Source organism: Mustelus asterias, chromosome 6 (assembly GCF_964213995.1).
Source record: "Mustelus asterias chromosome 6, sMusAst1.hap1.1, whole genome shotgun sequence".
NCBI classification, from domain to species: Eukaryota; Metazoa; Chordata; class Chondrichthyes; order Carcharhiniformes; family Triakidae; genus Mustelus; species Mustelus asterias.
In genome coordinates, this window is record NC_135806.1 from 80,854,586 (window position 1) to 80,881,915 (window position 27,330).

The 27,330-nt window shown below is 39.9% G+C and overlaps 1 protein-coding gene across 7 annotated transcripts in view; it reads right to left on the minus strand.

Annotated features, from left to right (window-relative positions):
• The window catches only part of dmxl1 (Dmx like 1), a 185,849-nt gene that overhangs the window by 89,572 nt on the left and 68,947 nt on the right, over positions 1-27,330 (minus strand). For all 7 annotated transcript variants that reach the window (XM_078214619.1, XM_078214618.1, XM_078214617.1 and 4 more), the window contains exons 10-19: positions 23,676-23,888; positions 21,994-22,232; positions 19,982-20,678; positions 19,158-19,279; positions 18,502-18,591; positions 16,203-16,326; positions 15,223-15,342; positions 13,681-13,887; positions 8,121-9,839; positions 674-784 (exon numbers count right to left, since the gene is read on the minus strand). In XM_078214619.1, the coding sequence (XP_078070745.1) occupies positions 674-784; positions 8,121-9,839; positions 13,681-13,887; positions 15,223-15,342; positions 16,203-16,326; positions 18,502-18,591; positions 19,158-19,279; positions 19,982-20,678; positions 21,994-22,232; positions 23,676-23,888 (3,642 nt within the window). The remainder of the gene's footprint in view (positions 1-673; positions 785-8,120; positions 9,840-13,680; positions 13,888-15,222; positions 15,343-16,202; positions 16,327-18,501; positions 18,592-19,157; positions 19,280-19,981; positions 20,679-21,993; positions 22,233-23,675; positions 23,889-27,330) is intronic.

Sequence of the window (27,330 nt, forward strand, 5' to 3'; positions counted from 1 at the left end):
AGTACCTATCACCTAAAGGTAGGTTGCAGTGTGCACCATCTAATAAATGCAATGTAGCCACTCATGAAGATGTCTTTGACAGCGTTTCTCAAACCTGTGACTTACACCACCTCAAAACACATGAGCAGTAGACACCTCTGAATCACCTCCAAGATCCCCTCTTAGTCATGGACACATATCACTGTTCCTTCACTGTCTTTGGGCCAAAATCCTGGAACTCCCACTAAACAGCACTGTGCAGTATCATTACCACACGGACTGCAGAAAGTCAAGGCCGCAGTTCATCCCAACCTTCTCAAAGGCAACGAAGAATGTGCACTATATGCCGAAATTGCTAGCAAAGTCTATATGTCATAAATAAATAGATGAAAAATAAATTTTTGAAATTGTCACGGAGATAGCATATTTAATCATTCTAAATGTTTTTCTTGAAATTTATTCTACATTAGGGCTGTATAGGATTGTCCACACATCACAAGGCAAGCATATAAATGAAGAATAAACAAAGCACATTATAGAAGCTGCATTGCTAAAGGTCCATATAACGTACCAGATGGAAAGTTAGACAAATATGTTAAAGCTAGTCATAAGGTGTTGTATATAGGAAGTACAATTTCAGTTATATCTCTAATTAGATTAGATAGGAATCACTCCATTATTTTTATTGATTTACCTTGACGAAGAAGTTGTGCTCGATAGACTAGGGGTAATGATGTCAATAGGAATGTATGGAGTCGCATGGCTAAAAGAAATCTCAATCCACATTCATCAAGGGTTTCTCCACCTAGAAAAGGAAATATTTGATTTCATTTGTATGTCAAGTAATTTCAATTTCCAAAATTCTTGGGCTATAAAGAAATGTCAGAGAAGGTTACTTTGCATTGGTCAACAGAACCTTTTATTGTGTTTGTAGAGATTACAAGCGTCATAAAATTAATCCTGCTTCCCCACTCTCCCACTAGATCTGCATCTTCCTGTGTTCAAAATGTTTACTCAATTTTTCTTTAAAAATCCTATTAAAGCATGCAGTAATGACTCTGTGGCAAAGCATTCCAGCCCAAATCTTCCCAATCGGAGTCAGAACCCCTATTTCTGACCTTGTTTTGACTACTTACCCACTTAACTTCCTCCGATGTTTCTGCCAATCTTCCGATGCGGGTTCCTGCAGAAATCAGACAGCGCAGGAAACCTTGGAGACATCGGTAAAAGGAATCCCCGCAGAAGACACAGCCCTTTTTTCTGACACTAGATATCATATTCTGGTAAGTGTTCACTAATACAATGAAAAGCTTGAGGATATTTAAACAGCTTTTCAGTGTAGCAGTGAATAACTGTTGTGGGATGGAGGAGGTAAGTGGGTAATAGGATAGGGTGGAAACTGGATTGGGTAGTGAAGCAGAGTCAGGAGAGTCACAGGTCGGGGTGGGGGTTTAGAAAAGATGGAGGAGTTGAGGGGTCCACTTGCAATGTTATTTAGGAGTTACTCTAGGATTTTTCTGTCTAACATTTCCTAGTTAACTATTCAGGTAACTAAGCTGGAATAATCCAAACACACTCAACTCTCACTCAATAGTTGAAGGCTTCTTCCGAGGGTCCTGGTGACCATGGGAATTGCCCATCGGAAGTTCAAACTTACAGGCAATTCCCACGGAGACACTGCATTGCGACTTCCAATGGGCCTTGTAGCACACCTTGGGGGTACATCCAGTCTCTGAATCTCTGAACACCGGAGGATATGGGCCTCCACATTCCAACTCTCAATTTATACTGTCAATATAGTAGCACTGAAGCTCCGAATTGGGCAGAGTCAGAGGTTCACTATTCTGAAGCATCATTGCCTACATGTTGCAGTAAATTTCATGATTTGGCACAGAACTTCATGGGATAGAAACACATTGGGAATTTGCACAAAAAGATTAGCACAATTTATCCATGATTATCCATCAATTAACAGTAATTTTGATTAAAGATCAGAGATTGTGATAACACCACTAGTTTTTAGGATTTTATATCACTTTAAAGTAACATTTATGGATTTTATCTCAACCACATTTCAAATAATTCCGTTTGAATTTGTCTTCTGAGTAAGACAATGAAAACGTTAAGCAGTTGAGTACAGGAAAGCAGCTGTGTCTGTGAGAATTGCTGTGCTTCTTGGTAACCTAATGACCTTAAAAGTTGCAGAAATTTCTAGTAAATGCAAAGCCTTAAAGCAACAAGAAGGTTTTGAACTCAACATGGCTTCTTTATTGTGAGATTTGTTAGACAAAACCCCACATTTGAATTGACTCAGGATTGTTAAAAACTTGATCTATTAACCTTATCTACAGTAAAAGGTATATATTTCATGAAGATATCTTACATTGCTAGCATTTGTTCTTAATTTCCTTAGTATCCATGGGGATGGGCCATCATATTTATGTGAACTGCTTCTCGGCCTTTTGGCTAAGATCAAGTGTAGTTTGATTACTCTTCCCTGCAGGGGCAAGAGAGCGGGAGAGATGGCTGTGGCTGGTAGTGTACCAGTGATGGTGTAGGCCTTTACAGGCCCAGCTTGGTCCTTCTCCAGTGTCTCCTCTTGGACTTGTACTGATCTTGTTGTCGGTTTTCATGCGGATCCACTGTGGAATCGGCTGGTTCTGCTTCATCTTCTTAGCGAGGAATCGCTTCATCCTGAAGGTTTTGTGGGATGGCATGGCCGCACGTCCACTCCAGCAGGAGGGATTCGTTCCTCCGGTGGGGAGGAGGAACCGCCCGCAGAGTGGCGGCGGACCTCCCTGCCCCCTCCCTCCCCACCGATCGGCCGCAGACTGGCAGCGGATCCCCCCCCCCCCCCCCCCACCCCCCCCCCCCCCACCCCCCCCCCCCCCCCACCCCCCCCCCCACCACCCCGACCAGAGGATGATCTGGGTCCCCCCACCTCCCCCAACCAGAGGATGGCCTGGGTCAGAGAGCCGTTGGAGGCTCTGACCCCGCTCTTCGGAAGCTGCAGCAACGACTTCAGACTTTTATTTTGCAGGTCGCTTACACGGGCCAGAAGACGGTAAAGTGGGATTTGGCGGTAGAGTTGGGCGCGTGGTTCATTAAGTCGATTTAAATGCATGCAAATTGGGTGTCGGTAAAGCCGCGATCTGCTCGGAATCGGGTGTAGATCGCGGTATAGGCCCGACGCCCAACTTTACCGCGATTTTGCGCCTGTTAAAATCGGGCCCATTGTCTATGCTATCAGCATTCAAGAAATCCTAGGGGTTTTGTAGGATAAAAAACTTACAAGCCATTTTTACTGCTTTCATTAAGTATACACACCAACTTGCTTAATAAATTATACTTGATTCATAAATACTGGCTGTTTGTACCTTGTTAGTTCAGATGCAACAGAGGACCTAACTGCTATCAATTAAGAATTTACAACCTTGATAGTTGAATGAAAAGGGTTTGATGACTTGAAAACTCGCAAATACTTAATAGAAATACATTTAAACTATTATTTTCTTTTAATCCAAAAAAAGTCTGATTGCAAGGTGTTTTAAAATTCATTTTTTAAGCCACAGCAATATATATTATAAAACTGCAAAATCTTTTAATCACCATTGAAATATCTTACCATGCAAGTCAGTTTTCATTGAAAATAAGTACTCATATAAGTTCAATTCAGATCTCACGTTTTTATCCCAGATTCTGACTGCTCCTCTTCCCTTATTAGGAAATAGTCCAAATTACCTTTTCCACGCTTTATTTTTTTCTCTCGTGATATTTTGACTTTTATTCCCTCAACTTAAAACTTGAATCATTTAAGACTTGAAAATCTGGGAAGAGATTACTAATTTATCTCTTCACTTCTATGCAGGATTGGAGAAAAAGTTAGTTATCTTTTAGACATTCTTCTCTCACATTATTTTCCAATCACTGTGTCCCAAACTTTGGTAGTTTTATTGACACTAGGATGGCCAAGTACTCTTCTGGCATTTCCTCTGTTGTCCCTCTCGAGTTACATGCCTTCCTACAGCTTTTCATTAAGTTTTCCTCTTTCGTACATTTCCATGGTGGTGATAACATGCACTTCAACACATTCTTTACCCATAACTAAACGGTAGAAATCATACCCCTCATTACTTATTTAATTGAGCATCCTTCAGGCTTTTAAAATCTAAGTTTGGCATATCCAATCATTATTTTTTGACTTCCCTTCTCACATCACTTTTAACCTTGATGGTGCCCTTCATCATGGGATTCAGCAGAAAATCCACAGTGCTGCTAGTTCACTATTACAACAGATAATGGAAATTGGCACAGCCTTAATCATATATGTGTGAGATTAAGCCCTCTGACAAAAGGCCAAATGCAACATCAGTCTCTTTGTTTTTATTCTTTCATGAGGTGTGAATGACCAGCATCTACTGCCCATCGCTAACTGCCCTTGAAAAATGGTGATGAGCCACCTTCTTGAACCACTGAAGTCCAATTTGTGTAGGTACCCCACAGTGCTGTGAGGAAGAGTGTTCCAGGATTTTGATCCAGCACGTAAAGGAATGACAATATAATTCCAAGTCAAGATAGCGGCAGCAGTGTGTACTATGTACAAGATGCACTGCAACAACTCGTTGAAGCCTTTATTGAGAACTCCTTCCAAATCTGTGATGTCTACCACCTAGAAGTTCCAGGGCAGCAAAAGCAAAGGAACATCACCTGCAAGTTCTCTTCCAAATCACACACCTTGGAATGAATTAAGATGGTGGATGGAACGTCAATTGACAAGTTGTTTTGCCCCCAGATATAGTGTTGATTTTCTTGAGTGTTACTATCGCTGTGTGCATCCAGGCACGTGGAGGTTATTCCATCACACTCCTGACTTGTGCCTTGTGGATGGTGGACAGGAGTTGAGTAACTCAATGCAGAATCCAAGTCTCTGACCTCCTCATGCAACCGCATAATTTATAAAGAATCATCGGATCCCTACAGCACAGAAAGAGGCCATTCAGCTCATCAAGCTTGGACTAACAACAATCCCACCCTATCCCCGTAACTGCATACATTTACCCTGCTATTCCCCCTGACACTAAGGGACAATTTAGCATGGCCAATCCATCTAACCTGCACATCTTTGGATTGTGGGAGGAAACCAGAGCACCTGGAGGAAACCCACACAAACATGGAGAGAACATGCAAACTCCACACATACAGGGACCAGAGGCCAGAATTGAACATGGGTTATGGCTAGTCTGGTTAAGTTTCAGGTCAACGGCACCTCCCAGAATGGTGATTCTGGGAGTTTCAGCGTTGGTACGTCTTTGAATGTCAATGGGAGATGGTCAGATTCTCTATTGTTGGAGATAGTCACTGCCTGGCACTCAAGTGGTGCAAATGCTACTTATCACCCCGAGCCTGAAGGTTGTGCAGATCTTGTTGCATGTGGACTGCTTCAGTATCAGAGGAATCACAAATGGTACTGTGTAATCATTAGCGGATATCCTCTCTTCAGATTTTATGATGGAAGGAGGATATTGATGACACAGCTGAAGATGGTTGGGTCTCGGACACAACACACTGAGGAACTCCTGCAGTGATGTCCTGAAACTGATCTGCCTCCAACAAACACAAACATATTCCTTTGTGCTAGGTATGACACCAGCTAGTGAAGACTTCCCTCCCTGGATCCTATTGATTTCAATTATGCTTGGGAGGCTTGATGCCAGACTTGGTCAAACTCTGCCTCGATGTCAAGGCCAGTCACCCTCACCTCAGCTCTTGAATTCTGTTCTTTATATCCATGTCTAGACCAAGATTGTGATGAAGTTTGGAACTCAATCTGAGAGCCAGTGAGCAGGTCATTGCTGTCAATACCATTTTCCATCATTTTGGTGATCATCAAGAGGAGACTGATAGGTTGGTAAATGGCTGGATTGGATTGTCCTGCTTTTTGTGGACAGGGTATTTTCTGCACAAATTTCCACATTTAGGGATAAATGCCTGTGTTGCAACTGTACTGGAAAAACTTATTTCGGGAACACTTAATTCTGGAGCACAAGTTTTCTGCACTACTGATGCGATGCTCTCAAGGCCCATATCCTTTACTGTATCCAGTGCCTTCTGCAGTTTCATGACATCACGTGGAGTGAATCGAGTTGGTTGAAGATTGGCATCAATGATGCTGGGGATCTCAGGTAGAGGCAGAAATGAATCATCCTCTCAGCACTTCTGGCTGAAGATGGTTGTAAATGCTTTAGCCTTGCCTTCTGCACTCGAGTGTTGGGCTCCACCCATGAGGATAGCGATGGTTATGAAGCCTTCTCTCCCAGACAGCTGTTTATTTGTGCATCACCATTCATTATTTTTTTCCCATTCTATCACCAGATGTATACATCGCTGGCAAGGTCAACATTATTTCTCAGCTCTAGTTTCCCTTGAGATGATGGTGAACCACTTTCTTGAACTGCTGCAGTCCAAATGGCATAGGTACACTCAAAATAAGAAAGGATTTTGATCCAGTGACCATGAAGGAATGGCAATATAGTCCCAAGTCAGGTTGTTGTGGGGCTTGGAAGGGATCTTGCAACTGGTAGTGTTCCCATATGTCTGCTGCGCTTGTCCTTCTAGGTGGTAGAGGGGATAGATTTGGAAGGTGCTTTGAAAGAGTGTTGGCAAGTTGCTGCAGTGCATCTTGCATTTCGTACACTGCTGCCATTGCACGTCGGTGGTGGAGGGGGTAGATGTTTAGCTTGGTGAATGGGGAGCCAATCAAGTGGACGGCTTTGTCCTGGATAATGTCCTCAAGTGCTGTTGGAGCCACACTCATCCAGACAAATGGTGAGAATTCCATCACATTTCTGACTTTTGCTTTGTAGATGGTGGACAGGCTTTGGGGAGGCAGGATGTGAGTTACACACTGCAGAATCCCCAGCCTCTGACCTGCTCTTGTAACCACAGTATTATATGGCTACAGTTTTGTTTCTGGTCAATGGGAGCCACCAGGATATTGATAGTGATGGTAATGCTATTGAATGCCAAGGGGAGATGCTTAGATTCTTTGTTGCTGGAGATGGTCATTGCCTGGCACTCTTGTGGTACGAATGTCACTTTCTACTTATCAGTCCAAGACTGAAAGTTAGTCTAGGTCTTGTTGCAAATGGACAAGAATTGCTTCAGCAGTTGAGGAGTTACTAACAGTACTGAACGTAATGCAATCATCAGTAAACATCCCCACTTCTGACCTTATGTTGGAGGGAAGGTCGCTGGCAAAACAGCTGAAAATAGTTGGGTCTATGGCTCCACCATAATGAACTTCTGCAACTAATCCTGGGATATGGCAGGACTGCAGAACTTTGATCTTATTCATTGTTTGTTTGATTGCTCAGCTCAGTTTATCTCATACTGCTTCCATTTTTCGTATGCACGTAGTCCAGCTAGAACTGACATATTTTAGAGTAATTTAAGAAATGCAAAAACCTGCTTAGAAGTAAGTTGCCTGTTGTTGTCCATGGCTAACTGTTGAATGAAAGATTTTAAAAAAATAAACAAACAAGATTGCAGCAGAACTGGGGCAGAAATCTCAAAGCCTTGTTAATGGAACTACATAATGACCATAACCAACTACATATTTCTTATGCCAACTGACATATTAAAATTGAATGGGAAATGAAGTAGTAACTTAGGAAGAATATTGATAAAATTATTAACTGCAAAATCAACAGTCCATTCAGGTTTGAAGACAGGATTTGTGCACCCTACAGATTTTTATAATAGACTCTGGCTCTGTGAGGCAGCAGTGCTAACTACTGTACCACCATGCTGCTTAACTGAATGTCTTGTATCTATAACTTGACCAATACTGACATCTGTCAGTGATATGTAGATGCTCAATATTCTTCATGTTCTGACAACAGGAAAAATGTAGCTCAGTCTGCATTACAGGAAAGATGGTAACATATTACAAAATCATAGTATGTTTACCGAAAAGCTTGCCTTAAGCACATAACATACATCACAATAAAAAGTACTTGCATGTCTTCAAAGAATCTCAAAATTAATGTGTTAAAATAATTTACACTGACATTGAAAATACAAGTTGTTCACAAAAGATTTTAAATTAAAAATAAAGCTTTCACTGAAGCAAAACATGTTACCTTGGGTTCTCTCTCTGCTTTCTCCTATGTCAGTGCTGATAGTTGCCATGGTATCTGCGAGTGCCATTAAAAACATTTGCTCCATGCTGGTAAGACCAGGCAGACTGGAATGAAGCAAATGACTAGATAGTACTCGAGCATGCTCAGGACCAAAGTAGGTAAGACTGTACTGGGAAAGATCAATAACCTTCAGTTTATTGTCTTCATCAACACTGAAGCTGTCAAGGTCATCTGTACCAACCCTGGACATGGCAAACAATTCGTCATAATTGCTTCCCGTTGAATGCCTTTCATTTTTCTCGTTGATATTAGTTCGTTTGCCTGGCTTTTCAAAAGTGGTATGAGAAATATCTTCATCAGCAGCTAAAAGTGCACACAGAGGAAGAGGAGGAATAGAGTCGATTTCTGTATAGTCAGGATTTTCACTTTTGTTTGAGGTTAAGGGATCTCTTGCCGTGCTGCCACTTGCACTAATAGTCAGAGATCTGAGCCGCCGTTCGTGGCTAGTTTCAGTGTCACTTACAGTGATTACCTCTCCTGCAATACATTTGACCAAATGTGACAGGATGGCTTTGGACCGTCTAATTTTACCCAAGTCCATTAACTCCAAAAGCTGCAAAGGATGGTACTGAGGCAGAGTAGGAGACAAATCATGAGATGCTTCAAAAAGGCCAGAGTCCTCCATTTCGATATTCCAATTAAACGGAATCTTTTTGCCACCGAATTTCTGAGCAAGCCCAGTCACTGATCTTGCCAGGGTTTTTCTGTACAGGTAAGGGTTAGAACCATTTGCACTGCCATATTTTGCTAGGCTAACAATTGAAGGAGTACTACCACTTTCAGTTTCAGTTAGCACTGGATCCAATTTGTCAGGTGGTTGCCATTGTGAATAAACATGCATTTCACAATCCATCCCCACCACTAGGATACCATCACGCACCCAAGAAAGTGAAACTGGCAATGACAATGATCCATCCACTGAAGAAACCAAATCCACACTTCTGAGAAGCACCCACCTAGATTCAGATACTTCTTTGGCACTATCCCATAAAGAAAGAGAGAAAACTGCTGGTGCTTCTTTCTTTGTTTGATTTTGTATTATTCCAGAAACCTGTCCATACATCACAAGTTTAGATCCAATTCCTATAGTTAAGATATGAGATCCATCCTCTTTGGAGACCCAATCTAAGTGAACCAGAGGTTTTGCATCAAAAGTCATTTGATGATCATCGGTCAGATATGACTCCTGTTTATTATAAACCACTAAGTTACTATCTATACTGATTCTTGGATCCAACATGGCACCGGTGTGACTCAAGTCATTTAAGTGGATCGTCTGTTCGTGAATCCATTGTGAGCCTCCAGTTGATTCGCATTCAAATATGCCCACATGCATGGTGAAGTGTTTACTGGAATGTCCATTAACTGGTATTGTTCGTTTGTATGCCACTGCTAGCCGGCTTGTGTACGAACAACTTACATCTATCGGTCTTCCTGGTACACTAACAGCACTACTGTTCTGAAGTCCTTCTTCAATCAGTAAAGGCCATTCTTCCCAAGAATAAGTAAGGTTACTCTCCACACCATCCCCAGCTGCTGAAGATGCTAAATGAGCTGACACTTTACATCGCCAGAATCTGACTTTTTCATCTGAGCAAGAAGTTGCCAGAAGATATGGTGCAAGGCATGCTGGATGAACTGACGAGGAACTCAGGTGTCCTGCAATAAGTGAAATGAAAGATTAATGGAAATACCAATAAAGATAGCAAGAATAAATTTGCTTTGTTCAATTTCAAAAACCTACTGCAGTTCACCAACTTTAAAATCAAATCAGAACACAGCTTTGCAATGAAAGCAAGACATTTGACATATTTTCAGTTACAATTACCTTCTGCAAACAAATTTGACAGCAGCTTAAGCTTCGTCACTTTAAGGCTGTCAGATGGATTACAAAGGGCATGGAATGGCAAAGACCCTTACATTGAATTAGTGCACCAGGGCCTACAAACTAGCAAACTGCCAGATATATTGCCTAGCCTGTGATGAAATAGTTTACCTAAAGTTGAGCAGCAACATGATTCTTACAGTTGGCCTTAGTGTTGCTGACAAACAAGGGTTATGGAGAGGGGAAGACAGACAGACAGGAGTTTGTCATTTAATCCCTCAAGTACATTCAATGAGATCACAGGTGATCTACAACCTAACTCAGTTTATCCATCTATGCTCATATTCCTTAATACCTTTATGTGTTTTAATGATTCCTAACTTTACTTCGGAGAAGTCTGGCTTTATAGCTTTTAGACAATGCCACTAGTCCTGAATTCACCAGCGAGCGTAAATAATTTCTCTTTACTAATCCTATTGGCTCCCTTAGTATTTTTAAAAATGCCGATCCGATTAGCCTTAATTTTTAAAATTCCAGGAAATACAACCCTGCTTCATGTAATCTTTCCTTGTAATTTAACCCTTGGGTTCCAAATATCATTCTATTAAATCTACATTGCTATCCAAGGCTAACATATTTTCCCAATTGCCCAAAACTGCGAGAATTACTCCAGGTGTGGTCTAAATCAGGATATTGTACAGCTGAAGTATGACTTCAAGCCTTTGTTATTTTAATCTTCTACATAGAATGGCCAGCATTGCATTAGACTTTTAGAATACTTTCTTCACCTGCTAATGACATTTTAATGACCCAAGTACCTGGATCCTCTCCTGCCTGTTCCCCATAGTTCTACAAATTTTTCCTCTCAAATAATTATCCAATTCTCCTTTGAGGGCCTCGAATGAATGTTTCTAATATACTCTCAAGCAGAGCATTCGAAATCCTAATCATGCCCTATGTAAATTTTTTTCCCTAATGTTGCTGTTGCATCTTTTGCTAATTACCTTAAATTGGTGACCTCTGATTCTTGATCCTTCTACCTCTCGGAAAAATTTCTCTCTCCCTACCCTGTGCAGACTCCTCCTCATTTTTAAAACCTCCATCAAATCTCCCTTCTCTCCAGATATATCTTTCATACGAACAATAGTTGAGGTCCCAAAATATATCCTCTCAGGACATCTCTAATCATATCCTGGCAATTAGAGAACTTGCTCATTATCCCGATTCTGTCTCTCCTACTGCCCAACCAGTTTCCCAATTAGGTAAGTCTTAAATTCCACTGACTTCAACTTAGGCAATAGTGCCTTGAGGGATTTCATCAAATGCCTATTGTAAGTCCATATAGCTAACACTTGTACACATTCCCTGACCACTACTTTTGATAGCTCTTTGAAAAAAATTAATCAGGTTTGTCAAGTATGTCCTACCTGCACAAACATATGCAGGTCTTGTCGATCAGCTAGAGTTTTTCAGATGTTCGGTCATCCTATCTTTAAATATAGACTCTTGCAATTTCCCAACAACAGATGTGAGGCTAACTGGTCAAAAATTCCCTGGATTCCTTCTCTCCCTTTGTAAATAATGGAGTGCCATGTGCAATTTTTCAACCGAAAGGAATGGTTTATATCAAGAGAACTTTGGAAGATTGAATTAGTGTCTTCATCCACTTCCTTTAAAACCCTCAAACCATCTAGTCCTGGGGATTTTTTTCTCTTCAGTGGCATTATTTTCTTCATTAATGTTACTTTGCTTATAATAACTTTGTTGAGTTCCTGTCCCAGATTCAATATTAGTTTATTTGAAATTTCCAACATGTTCACCTCTTCCCTCACCTAAAGAGGGCACTATACTGGTTCAGAGCTCAGATAAGAGCAAGACAGTGCTCTGAAGCCTGCAATAACATTGTGGGTAGCTTTCACAAAACGCTGGACAGTTTTAGCATAATTTTCACCAACTTTTATTTTCACTGTGTTTAGACTACACAATTCAAAATTCCTTATCTTTTGTAGTCTACAAAAACCTCGCACTCCTTTCAAATTCACTCTTAGCCACTATGTGCAGGTGTCTGTAATTAAATTTCATCTGCCATCATACACATATTTTGCTCAAGTCCATACATTGCATATACATCAGAAACACTTAATTGGCCGTAAAGTGCTTTGGGATGTTCTGAAGTCATGAAATGCACTATTTAACTACAAGTTCCTTCTCCCTGTAACTCATCTTGGAGTTCCTGGAGTTGCACAAGAGGAAAATAAGGTCAGTCTCGCATTTTTATAGCGTCCATCAGGATCTGCTGGACTTTAACCTGGTGTTGTTAGACTCCTTACTGTGTTTTCCCTTGATCAGGCATTCACAATGTAAAACCATTTGTCATTCTGCAACTCCTAGTGACTAGATATTCATTGAGACTCAAAATCAGTAGCCTTCCCAGGTGCAGTGTCTGCAGGCTCGACCCTGACAAAAAGACAGTCCAAAGAAATCAGCTATCAGAGACGGATGTGAACAACATCCATTAAAACTCCATTGTGGAGCAGTGGCTTCTAACTTTGAAGCACTGCAAGTATTGATCACACGACTGAAACAGACCTCAGATAATAAATCCTTTTAACTCCAAGAACCAGAGAAACAGGACAGTCTGCAACCAACAGAACACAGAGGACCATCCTTCAGCACGAAGAACAGAACCCTGCCTATCATTCAACCCAAGCAGTGAGTCCAAGGAACTAATTTGTTTTCACTTGCAAAACTCTGCCTTGATAAACTTGGCAAAAACATGATCTGGAGACTAGAGGCTTCCATCGTCCATTCATCCAAAGAACCATGAGAGAACCATCAATCCAGATATGCATGAATTTTTAAAAGATCTGAAATTTGGACATGAGATTTTCTTTTGCTAATAACCTGAACACATGTTTTGTCCCGAGAATTAGGTATAGGTCTGTGTGCATGAGGGAAAGAGTGTGTTTCTTTGCATTTTAGGGCATTGTGTGAATAAACATCATGCTTTCTTTGATTTAAACCTACTTGAAAACCTGTTTCATGTTTATTATAAAAAACTACAACACTCAAAGTTTAAAATGCTCCCCCACAACATATCTTGTTGCGCTAACCAAGACGTGGGGAGAAAGCATCACACCTCCTCTCCCTGCCCATAACAAGCCACAGTATGACAAAGGAGATATTGCAACCACTGGCACACAGCATTGTCCACAACAGTGATGTGATAACAGCCAGATTATTCATTTTTGCGTTGAGGACTAAATCTTTGCTTCTACACCAGGGAGAACATCTTGCTCTTCTTCAAATTGCTACCATGGGATCTTTTAAATGCACTTGACAAGGCAAATGGAATTTCAGGAAAGAAACTGGAATGTTAATTTAGCTTTCTTTTTGATTAGCTTTCTCTGCATCTTCAGGTTTATTTTCTGTTATATTAGGATTCCCTTATATAGAGGCACATATTTACCTAGCACTCGATAAAGAAGCAAAACTTCAAGGTAATACAATATCTATTTCTAATTGCATTTACTTTGAAAAACAGACACTCACAGTTGAAGCATAGAACCAGAACTGCTTAAATGGAACTATACATTAAATTCTGGCAGTGCTATTTCAAACATTTGAGTTTAAAGTGCTTAGTGACTTCATGTTAATCATTAAACACCAACTAACCTGCAGAGGGAGTAGCTCTAATAATTTCAACACCCTCTGGTAAAGCTAATTCTTGGCTATAAACTCTTTTTGAGATGAGTGCTAATCTACTGGCGCTCTGTAAATTTGCTTTACAAGCCTGGTACTTTTTGAAGAAAGGAGAATGCAATTTTTCAGAGAGGCCATTCTGTTCCTTTGGAGGTGACAAAGAGATTTCAGCGGCATTATCTAAAAAATATAACATTTTCATTTATTAGTAGAGTTCAACTTGCACATTGACAAATATACATACAGTACAATTTTGTGACAATTGCTGCATTGCCAGAACAATGTCAGTTACATTGTACCAGCTACCATAACATGAAATGAACCAGTTCCTATGGAAAATATTTAATAATTGGGGTAGAGTCTATAATAGATCAGGCCAAGGTCCAAGTGGGATTGATGTATCAAATGGTTTTCTGCCACTCCACTGTTTATGTTCATTTCAGAGAGTCTCAACAATGGAACTCTCTTCCTCAAAAGGCAGTGGAGGCAGAATCTTTGAATTTAGGGAAGATGGTGGTGCAGTGGTATTGTCGCTAGTAATCCATAGACCCAGGATAATGCTCTGGGGACCAAGGTTTGAATCCCACCACAGCAGATGGTGAAATTTGAATTCAATTTTCAAAAACTGGAACTAAAACTCTAATGATGACCAAGAAACCAGTGTTGATTGTCGTAAAAACTCATCTGGTTTACTAATTTCCTTTAGGCAAGGAAATCTGCTGTCCTTGCCTACTCTGGCCCATGTATGACTCCAGATCCACATTAATGTGGTTAACTCTTAAATGTACCAGTAAGCCATTCAGTTCAAGGGCAATTAGGGATGGGCAACAAATGCTGGCCCAGCCAACGACACCCACATGAATGAAAAATAATATACTTTTAAGGCAGAGATAGATTCTTGAGAAGGGGATGAAAAATTATAGGCAGTAGGCGGGAATATGGAGGAATCAGATCAGCCATGATCTTACTGAATGGCAGAGCAAACTCAGAGCAGGCCTACTCCTGCTCCTAATTCATATGTTCATATGTATGTTTGTAATTATTTGTCTATAGACTATTCATTAGGGTCACTGTTTTAAATGTTTTTCCTTTTTAAATAAATCAATGTTGTGACATTTCATATGGAAAGTCCTGTGATAATTAATGTGAAACTGTTGTAAAGTTATGAGTGACATTAAAAATAAAATAGAGCCAAAATTAGCACATTAACCCTGCATCATTGGTGCGTTACATCTTTAGTTTAGTTAAGTTTTCTTTCAGGTTGTACTAAAGCTGTTAAGTTTGTAATTTTTTTGAAGCAGGGAGCAAATTCTTTAACTTGTCTAAAGCCATCCAAATTTTTTCACTTCCAACAAAATTTCTCATAATAGGAGGCTATGGATCAACATGCAGTGACATGGTTCTAATTACTTGCTGTGCAACTTCAAATCTGCTTTGGTTTAGTCAGACCACATCCTTGACAATTACATTCAATTTTTTATATTAAATGCAATCTAACTTATAAATGACACCCACCAATAGAGATCTGATCAGATTTCAAGTGCAGATGCCACATATGCAGCACTGAGCGGTTGTTCTGTTTATGCTCAATTACCACCAAAAAGAATTTTTCTGAAAACCCATCCTGTGGCTGCTCTGTAAATTAATGAGAGTTAGTTAAACAGTGCTTCATACATGTTGAACATTACCTCGAGAATAATGCATTAGCCTGTGAATATTTACATTTATTTCAACCTTATTTTGTTACAGTTACTGAAAAAAGAGAGCAAATATTATTTTTTAATGAACAGTTCTGATTGTTGTGATAAGCTCATCAACATGAAATGTCAATCGTTTCTCTCCACAGATGCTGCCTGACCAGTTGTGATTTAGAATCATAGGTCATAGAATTCATACAGTGCAGAAGAGGCTACTCAGCCCATCAAGTCTGCACTGACACTCTGACAGAGTATGTGACCCTCTACCCTGCCCTATCCTTGTAACCCCACATATTTACCGTGGCTAATTCATCTAACCTACACATCTTGGCACACTAAGGGGCAACCTAGCATGCCCAATACACTTAACCTACACACCTTTGGAACGTGGGAGGAAACCGGAGCACCTGGAGGAAACACAAGTAGACACAGGGAGGATGTGTGCAAAATCCACAGTCACCCAAGGCCGGAATTGAACCCAGGTCCCTGGAGCTGTGAGGCAGAATTGCTAACCATTGTGCCACTGTACTGTCCCTATTCCCCACACTGGTTTTCATAATGAATGCTTTTGCAAAAGAAAATAAGTATATTTAACTTCTAAAAAATAACCAAACGCATGAAAGATTAACAGAAAAAAGGCAACATTACTTAATCCTGTTAAATTAGAAATGATACAATTGATGAAGAACACAAACTAAACTAAACACTATTATACTGTACTATAATTGACAATTTTGGTAATTAAAGAATCCTATGCAAATTTTGGAAAAGTAGATATGCAATCATCAAGAATTGTACCTGTTTCCTGCTGTGAACTGGTTTCATTGGAAGTTTGTTTTTCATTTTGTTGCATTTTCTTAGGTTGGTTAACTAATATAAAATCCTCCTTAAAGACGTGAAGTAACTGAGTCTCTTTCCCATACTAAAATAAAGCCAGTGTTCAAGTAAGTAAATTAGAAGACGTAATTACAAATTCTTCATACACAGCTCAATTAAATTAGGGCAGGAACAAGTAGAAGGTAGTGGTGGGCGGGAGAGGTGGGTGGGGGAGGTTTTGAGAAAAAATGAGAAAGGAAGAGGAGGGAGAAAGTAAGGAACTTGCATATTGTCTTTCATTACCTCAGGATGTGCCAAAGTACTTTACAGCCAATGAAGTATGTTTCAAGTAGAGTTCCTTGTTGTGAAGTGCAGTGGCTAATTTGTGCACTACAAGGCCCTACAAACACCAGTGTGATATTGATCAGATAATCTGTTTCTGCGATTCTGTTTCTGGTTTGGGGATAAATATTGGGCAAGGCAGAATACTGGGAGAATTCTCTGCTCTGCCATGACTAGTACCCATGAGATCTTTTAGGGCCAATCAAGATAAGAGGACCTTCTGTTTAACCTCTCATCTCAAAGACAGTACCTTTCACAGTACTGCACTGAAGTATCAGCCAAGATCACTCTGGAATGGAAGCTGAACCCACAATCTTCCTACTCAGAGATGAATGCTACCACTGAGCCAAAGCTGAAACAAGGAAGTTTGTAGTTATCATAGTTATTAAATTCAAATTTATATTTGTTTTGACACTTGTTAAAAATGCTGTTTTAGCTTAGAAGCTGATGAAACCATTATTAATTAAATGGTATTTAAAATCTCTCCCATCTATTTTGATTTTACTTCTTTCTGAACGTGCAAACATTTTCTCCCTGTGCATTTAACGAAACTATTCTTGATTCTGAAGATAAAAATTTTAAAAACAAATTACAAAGATCTGATATTGAAGATGGACCGTTTTATATAGAGTTGAAAAACACTTCAAAGATAGCTGATCAGAAAAACTCTCTGGATTTTTGAACAAAGGGCAGCACAGTAAGATGTATGTGCTAATGACTCACTACATGAAAAGATCAAAGAATAAAATGTCAAACTGGTATTAATAGTCATTGACACTAGCTGTCCCTTGAATCAAAAACTATGTCTACTCGAAGTCATGAGTTTCTGTCCCTGGGTCTTCATGTGACTGAATAGGCCGATTCTCAACCCACAAATCTGTGGACAAATGGGGCATGACACCCCACACCCACAAAATTGTGGGATCTACAGTGCAGGATTTGCTTCTGTTTCTTTCCTTCCCTGCTGCTGCTCTGCTTCAGAAAAACATGGAAAATAGGAGTAGGCCATCAAGCCTGCTCCGCCATTCATTTTGATCATGGCTGATCATCAAATTTAATACCCTGATACTGCCATCCCCCCATTTCCTCGTTAAGATGTTGGAACTCAAAGCGCGATGAGGCCCCGTAGACAAATTGTCACTATTTTGAACAGTTGGTAAGCAATCTCCTCCCAGTAACTGTCAATGCCGCTGTGTTTCAAGGAGAGCTTCGAAGCGTTTCCAGAGTGTCTTTGAAACATTTTCTTTGTTCTCCCCTGGAACACTGGCCATTACACAGTTTGAAGAACGGGGCTTGGAACGGCAGACTTTTTGTCATCTGGCTGAAATGGCAAATTATTTTTATTTGAGGAGGAAACTGAGCTGTGGGGAGGCGGGGGAAGCTGAAGAAAAATAACTTATAGCTGCCTAAATTGCCATATCCATAACAGAGCTCATCATCTTAAATTGAGAACAGCAGTGTGGTAATTGGTACATCACGAGTCATCAGCGGCTGTTCAGTTGTTTGCTCTCCTGTCTGAGTTAGAAAGATGTGATACATCCCAGGGACTGGAGTACAACTCTAGGTTGACATCCGAATACAGCACTAAGAATGCAGCGCTGTTGAAGGCATAGTCTTTTCCATGTGATATTTAAAGGAGATCTCTGCAATAATTTGAAGAGCAGGCAAGTATTCTTCAGTCTCATGGCCAATATTTATCCCTTTTCAACATTTTTAACTAATTCCTGCTTTTCCGTTTGAGAGAGGTACTGTACACCGATTGGATGCTTTTTCAGAAGTAGCTCATTGGCTGCAAAGCATTTTGGGATGTATTGTGCTTCTGAAAAGTGCTATATTAATCAAAGCTCTTTTTTTTACACAATTTTCATGCCAATGTGTTCATGCTAATGTGCAAACGTAAGTACAAGAAGTAGGGGGAAGCGTTTGTAATAATACTTACAAGCTCAGTGATTGCATCTAGTTCTATAATGCAGCCTGGTCTTGCTGTTGACTGCTGGCTTACAATGTTGAAAACCTCTCCAACAAATCTCTGTGATAATATACCAAAACAGCTGAATTACTGTCTTTTAACACAAGTTTGAAATTGAAATAACTGCTTAAAGTATCATTTTCATGGATAGGCTGACACTTGATATTGCACTAGTTATCAAAAATTCCTTTTGTATTTTGTTATGTACATCTATCATATAAGCCGGGGGGCGTGGTGGGGAAGGAAGGAAGGAAGAGAAACTGATATATGAATATCGTAAGAATTCCCCTGCTTTTCCTCCCAGATAGAAGAAAGAATGACTCAAGTTGCTCACAAAATGTACTCTGCTGAAAAGCATATTTAATTAAAAGTTCAATTCTTTTGAAGGTTGCTGAGAACATTTGAGAACAAGCTCAGTATCATTACACATCAAAGATGCAATAGGTAGATTGGCAACATCACCACCACAACTGGCATAAATGTTGTGAACTCAATAATAAAAAAAAAATTAACATATAGTGACCCATTTCTGCACAGGAGTTGTGTGCGCTTGAACTAGATGCTACAGGACAAGTCAAAATTTATGTCACTCAAATGGCATTCAGCATAATTCAACTTTTACTTACAGCGATATCTGGATTGGAAAGCTCACTTAAAAGCTTTTTAGCATCAATAACAGCTTGGTATAATCGTAAATATTGGCCATCGCTTGCAACAAAACAGGCACTAGGAGAGTTGCAGTATGTACCTAAAATAAAAAATCATGAACTTCAATTATCATATGCCATCGAGCATCCACAAAATTACTGAATGGGAGGTATGGTTAAATGTACCCAACTAGTGACTGACACCACTAGAAAGATCCTCCAAAGAATTATAACACAGGTGGATTCCACAAAAGGAAATGGGTGGTTTAGGGGAAACAATGTACTGTCAGATAATGAAAAATAGGGTAAGCCTGACTTAACTAAAATTACATATAAAGCAATATGTTTCTAGCAAATTCATGCAAAGCCAATCAGACCAGAACTGTTTAAACAGCATTCTTCTTCAACAATATATCTAAAGAGTTATGAACTTTGAAATACAAAAACATGCTTATTATTTAGATTTCAATAATGAAGCTCCAATTTTGAAGTTATATTTTATTATAGTGGAGAATTAGATAATGGGATATACAATGTAGTGTTGCTCTGACTCACATGTTTGTCTACAACATGGATAATGAAGGATCTGACAGCTGCATGTCAGATTTTAATGAAAAAAAGTAGTGATTAACTTGACATGGAGTTCAAACAGTTATCTGTCCAGTAAAGTCATCATGCATATAGTTAAATATTTAAAAATGAAAAAAAACTATGTGGTCTATTTTCCCTACACCATGTTGAGAAGCTACATTTGAAAACTGAAGCATTCATTTGAGGATTCAAATCATATATGCAGTACTTACCTAGACAGTAACTTGGGATTAGAGTTGGCAGCCAAGCCACATTTGAAAAGGCTGAAACGTGGAGGGAATTGATCCTGGCCAACTCTGACACGCCTCCAGAGTACGATAATGGCCCAACTGGATCTACTCGCCACAGAATTAGTTCACTGTATATCGAATTAGAATCCTGGAATGCAGCTGCTGTAGCATTTTCCCTCTGGTTTCCAGATCCTGAACCGCTGCATTTTAAGGAGTCAAAACTCCTGTCTTCATTGTAGAGGTTTCCACCATCTGGTGTCCGTATTGCATTGTGGTAGGAAGTAGTCAGCAGTAAGGGCAAAACCGAATGACATGCTAAATCATTGAGATGAAAGCGATGACCACAGTAACGTGACTTATGAGAGACACCAAGGACAGTTGAAAATGCAGACTCTTCTGCAAAGCTGACAGCCCACTGATTCAAGGATCCATCTGCATGTTTTGAGATCATGAGCACATTAGGTGTGAAGATACTCAGCTTTAAACTACCAGATGATTTATTTTGGCCAGCAGAGATTAACATGCCAGATGTGGAGTGTGTCAGGCCAGGTGGCTTCAGTTTTCCTTGTTGAATAGCCAGGTCTACATTTTTTGTGCAGGCATACATAACTATACTCTTGCTTAGAGAGTTTGCATCACCAGTAGGGAATGCCACAGGAATTCTAGAGGCAAATGAAACCTACAAAACAGAAGTATATACACATTTTCAAAAAGGACAATTCAAATCATCTTATTCATATTTTTTCAAGTCTGCCGTTCACCATTGTTAAAGCAAGTGGCACAGCAAGAAAGAAAGGATTGTTATAAAGCTTGAGCAGTAACAAGTTTCAATTATCCTGCAAGAATCAAAAAGTTTAATTTTTGGAATTCTCATGTGGTTACTCTTTTCAACACTCCCAGTGTAACTCCACTGTAGTGTACCCAACTTTCCACAGGCATTGTCAGGTTCTCTCATTCAGACATCCAAGTTGCTTAACAGAATAAAGTTTGATCTGTTCGCTAAACTAGTAACAGAGCCAAACATTAAGAAAATAAATATTAAAAGTGAAATAGGTGGAAATTGAGTTTGCAAACTAGTTTCAAGACAAATAGAAACAAGTTTAATCTGAGTTGATCCTGAGCTTGATAAGAGAGGTACAATTGCTACAGGGTGAGGGCAGCACAAGTTAATACAGGCATAGAATATTTTTGCAAAAAAATCCAGCATTTTCATGAATATTTAAAAATATTAGGTATTTACATGAAGCATGGTAGGAAAAAAAGTTATCAAAACGTGTGAAAAAGTATATTTCTATTTCATTAATTCACCGAAAGCACTATCAATATTGTTGCAATACGATTATATTTAAAAAAGCTCTCCTGGAGGTTACAGCACCCCTTAGAGTCAAGGCAAAATGAACTTGCCATCATAGCCCTCATATGAATTAACTGAACCTCACACACCTTTGAAATTATTGCGAGGGGCAAGTTGGGGTTCTTCAAAGCAACAAAGTAACAATAAGAATTTCCACATGTAAAATGAGCACAAGATGCAAAACAAATTTGCAAGGCTAAAGCAGATTTGTTTTTGCCTGGGTGAATACTTTTCAATAGATCAGTTGTCAAGAAAAAACAAATCTTTGAATTTTAATCAGTATTGAAACCAGGCTGAAAATTGATCTTAAAAAGCAAAACTGGAAGCATAATGGGGAAAATAAGTTTAGAAATCAGGGAAGTACAAGAAATAAAATGTGATATAATGCAAGAAAATGTAGATACTCGCTAGAAAAATAGTCTCTACTTCTACTCTCGAGTACTTGGGCCGACAACTTTCAAATCAGCCCATGATTTTCTGTGCATCGTCTGTCCAGACAAAAACTGAACTTGGTTTTAATTTTTTAACACATTATTTTCACGGTTCTCTTTATCATCATGCATATCAGCAACAATAAAAATAGTCAGAAACTGGTAATCTAGCTAATTGAAAAAGCAATACTTAGAGTGGGGTGCTTTACCTGCACCTGTCGAAACATTCCAGGTTGATACTCATCCAGCCAGTCAACATGCCACACTAATAAGGATCCATCCATTGGATGAATACTAAAGAGCATGTCTGCATTCTTGTTCCATTCTGCTAATAGCACTTCAATTTTATGATCAATCATGACAGCTGCTGAGGTCTTTTCTCCAGTACTTTTTTCCGAAAGCACAGATTGCATAAATCCTTTATGATTTTCACTATTTTCATCAATTTCTGTGTGAAGAAAAGAATGGATCAGCTTCAATTTATGAGTAATGGTAAAAAGTGACATCTTATTATATTTTAATTGCTATAATACATTGTTACTTGAAACACTGTGAACTTTGGAGGGATGTCAAAGTGACAATACATTTTATATCTATAATTCATATTTACAGAATGATAGCAAATGTAACTTTTAATAATATTTTTATCAAATTAAAGCTGAAGATGTAGAATTCAAATTGAAGACACATTTTGACATGCTGTTAAATATGGCGATATTCTACTCATGCCAAATGCTGCTCAAACCATGATGATTTGAATTAAATCACAGACAGACTTTTTTTAAATGAGAAGAACTGCATAAACTGCAGGAAATTCTCTCATCTGTGGTCCCCAAACATTTTTAAAGCATTTAGGAAGTGATTATTTATAAAAACATCATACAATGAATCATAGGGGCAAGAGGAAAATGGACACTAAGCCAAAGAAGGGATCAGATTTGTACCTTATCAGACCTGAATTTTATTTTTCAGAGGCACAACATACATCATTGTGAAGTTTTAAATGATATAACTCAATTTGACTTGCATAGTCAATGGAACTTAAAGATTTCTGCATTGAGGCAAATATCATTGATCTCCCAATCTCAAAGTTTTATCTGAAGGTGTATCTCAGTACAGATTCAGACACAGCAATATTATTTTTCTTCTGAGTAAATGTACACACCCAAAGGAGCATTCTCTCTCACTTCAGATACCATGTCTTAAGAGGGCATTGGCGACCAAGAACTTCCAATGTATTGGTCTATGGTTACGCTTGGCAAGGTACTGCAGTGGTTTGCCATTGCCTTCTGAAGGATCTGGCTGACCAGGAGACTTTCATGCTCTCACCACCTGCCACTGTTAAAATGGAAGGTATTGCAGGTTGATCATCAGTACGTTTGGCCATGTTTACGAATACACCTCTATGACCATTAAGCCCCAAGCATGGGATTTGAACTGGAACTTCGGAGGTAGGGACACTGCCACTGTGCCACAAAATCTCCAAAATATGTATTACTTCAGCATCATGTATATTTCGAGAAGTTAACTCTTTACATGAACAGATTAATATACTAGTGCCAAGTAGTACAGAATATATAAACTGCCACTGGGTCATTTAATGACAGGAAAAGTATGCAAGTTTATTAGTAGTGGCTGATACTTGTTTAAAAGAATTATAGCATTTACAGGCAAACATAGTTGGTCTGCATTTACCAATTATGTTAAGTTTAAATTTTAACAATGAGTTTGCACTTGTGTCCAATAAGATTGTGAATGAAGGTTCTGCAACAGAGACAATTCTTTAGAATAATCAGCCCATGCAAAGAAAGGATACCGACCAAGGTAAATCTGAAATAACTAGTATAAAAAGACACATGCATATCTCAATCAGCCAAAATTAACAAAATACCATCATCAGATTTGTTCTCAATTTGTCCAAAATCTTCAGTTACGGATTCTGGAGATTGCTGCTCCAAGCTCCTTCGTAGTTGCTGTAAAAAGACCTCCATTGATAAGGTAAAATGTAATTCCTTGTTGTTTAGCCAATGGACTACAAAGGGCCCATTAGTTTCTTCATTTTCACTCAAACTCAACGAAGTGATGGAAGGCAGCAGTGGAATGTCTATTCAAATGAAAATTTGAAAAACCTTAAAAGACTGAATATTCGATAAAAAATAAAATCAGAAATGTAAACATGCAAAACTGGTCAAACATATTTCTTAAAGAGGACTTCCAAGTTTTGTGACAGGGATTAACTTATTTCCAATCTTCTTTTCTCATGTCTCCCTCCATCACACATATTTCAGGCAACCTGACCCCAATTTTCTATTCCTGGACACAAAAATACAAGTTTATTTTACTCTTATGTGAGGAATAAAAGAATGACCAGGGTGAGGTTAGGGCCGGTCAAGGACAGCAGTGGGAACTTGTGTATGGAGTCAGTAGAGATAGGCGAGGTGATGACCAAGGAGAGGGGCCATGTTTTTGAGGAAGAGAAGGTGTTACAGGCTAATAGGCTGGAGGAAATAGATGTTCGGAGGGAGGATGTCCTGGCAGTTTTGAATAAACTGAAGGTCGATAAGTCCCCTGGGCCTGATGAAATATATCCTAGGATTCTTTGGGAGGCAAGGGATGAGATTGCAGAGCCTTTGGCTTTGATCTTTGGGTCCTCGCTGTCCACGGGGATGGTGCCAGAGGACTGGAGAATGGTGAATATTGTTCCTCTGTTTAACAAAGGGAATAGAAATGACCCTGGTAATTATAGACCGGTTAGTCTTACTTCGGTGGTTGGTAAATTGATGGAAAAGGTCCTTAGGGATGGGATTTACGACCATTTAGAAAGATGCGGATTAATCCGGGATAGTCAGCACGGATTCGTGAAAGGCGAGTCATGCCTCACAAATTTGATTGAATTTTTTGAGGAGGTAACTAAGTGTGTTGATGAAGGTAGGGCAGTTGATGTCATATACATGGATTTTAGTAAGGCGTTTGATAAGGTCCCCCATGGTCGGCTTATGATGAAGGTGAGGAGGTGTGGGATAGAGGGAAAGTTGGCCGACTGGATAGTAACTGGCTATCTGATCGAAGACAGAGGGTGGTGGTGGATGGAAAATGGGTGATTTAACTCTGTGTTAGATATAGCAAGCACAGACATTCTTTGCATTTCATACTGAGGAAAATTAAACAAAGCACTACTGTCTGAAATACTGATTGCATTGGAAGCTCTAATTGGAGTAATATGACTTGGGTTTAAGCCCACTTTGTGGCACATAAATTACATTCGTAGAATCGTACAGTGCTGAAGCAGATCTTCGGCCATTGAGTCTGCACTAATATGTGCGAAACACCTGAACTCCCACCTAATCCCATCTACCAGCACTTGGCCCATTACCTTGAATGTCACGATGTGCCAAATGCTCATCCAGGTACTTAAAGATGTGAGGCAACCTGCCTCTACCACCCTCCCAGGCAGCGTTTTCCAGACCATCACCACCCTCTGGGTAAACGTTTTTCCTCACATTCGCCCCAAACCTCTTGCCCCTCACCTTGAACCTATGTCCCCTTGTGACTGACCCTTCAGCGAAGGGGAACAGCTGCTCCTTATCCACTCTGTACATGTCCCTTATAATCTTGTACACCTCAATCAGATCACCCATAATTATCTTAGCCATGTAATTATTATAAATCCTGTCTCGTCTCTTCATTAAAAATGAGCTATCACCTAAGCATCTGATAGCAGCTGTTTTACCAAAGATAAACATAGAACATAGAACAGTACAGCACAGAACAGGCCCTTCGGCCCACGATGTTGTGCCGAGCTTTATCTGAAACCAAGATCAAGCTATCCCACTCCCTATCATCCTGGTGTGCTCCATGTGCCTATCCAATAACCGCTTAAATGTTCCTAAAGTGTCTGACTCCACTATCACTGCAGGCAGTCCATTCCACACCCCAACCACTCTCTGCGTAAAGAACCTACCCCTGACATCCCCCCATATCTCCCACCATGAACCCTATAGTTATGCCCCCTTGTAATAGCTCCATCCACCCGAGGAAATAGTCTCTGAACGCTCACTCTATCTATCCCCTTCATCATTTCATAAACCTCCATTAAGTCTCCCCTCAGCCTCCTCCGCTCCAGAGAGAACAGCCCCAGCTCCCTCAACCTTTCCTCATAAGACCTACCCTCCAAACCAGGCAGCATCCTGGTAAATCTCCTCTGCACTCTTTCCAGCGCTTCCACATCCTTCTTATAGTGAGGTGACCAGAACTGCACACAATATTCCAAATGTGGTCTCGCCAAGGTCCTGTACAGTTGCAGCATAACCCCATGGCTCTTAAACTCCAACCCCCTGTTAATAAAAACTAACACACTATAGGCCTTCTTCACAGCTCTATCCACTTGAGTGGCAACCTTTAGAGATCTGTGGATATGGACCCCAAGATCTCTCTGTTCCTCCACAGTCTTCAGAACCCTACCTTTGACCCTGTAATCCACATTTAAATTAGTCCTACCAAAATGAATCACCTCACATTTATCAGGGTTAAACTCCATTTGCCATTTTTCAGCCCAGCTTTGCATCCTATCTATGTCTCTTTGCAGCCTACAACAACTCTCCACCTCATCCACTACTCCACCAATCTTCGTGTCATCAGCAAATTTACTGATCCACCCTTCAGCCCCCTCCTCTAAGTCATTAATAAAAATCACAAAGAGCACAGGACCAAGCACTGATCCCTGTGGCACTCAGCTAGCAACCTGCCTCCAGTCCGAAAATTTTCCATCCACCACCACCCTCTGTCTTCGATCAGATAGCCAGTTACCTATCCAATCGGCCAACTTTCCCTCTATCCCACACCTCCTTACTTTCATCATAAGCCGACCATGGGGGACCTTATCAAACGCCTTACTAAAATCCATGCATATGACATCAACTGCCCTACCTTCATCAACACACTTAGTTACCTCCTCAAAAAATTCAATCAAATTTGTGAGGCACGACTTGCCCTTCACGAATCCGTGCTGACTATCCCGGATTAATCCGCATCTTTCTAAGTGGTCGTAAATCCCATCCCCTAAGGACCTTTTCCATCAATTTACCAACCACCGAAGTAAGACTAACCGGTCTATAATTACCAGGGTCATTTCTATTCCCTTTGTTAAACAGAGGAACAACATGGAGTAGCTCTCTTTCAGTTCTGCTACACAACAGCCTGCCTGTAAAACATCACACTAAGACAATAAAGCTGGGACCTTGTGAAAACTTTGAAGGAATTAATGGAGACAATTATTTTTTCCCCCAAGGATACTTTCACAAAATAAGTTTATCTGGATTCTATTATTTCATTCATTTTATGGGATGTTGGTGTTGTGGGCTAGGCTAGCATTTGTTGCCTATCCCTAGTTGCCTTTCAGAAGATGGTGGTGAGCTGCCTCCTTGAATCACTGCAGCCTCTGAGGTGTAGGTACACTGCCCAGAGTGCTGTTAAGGAGGGAATTCCAGGATTTTGACTCAGCGACAGTGAAGGAACGGCAAAGCTAGGGTGGTGAGTGGCTTGGAGGA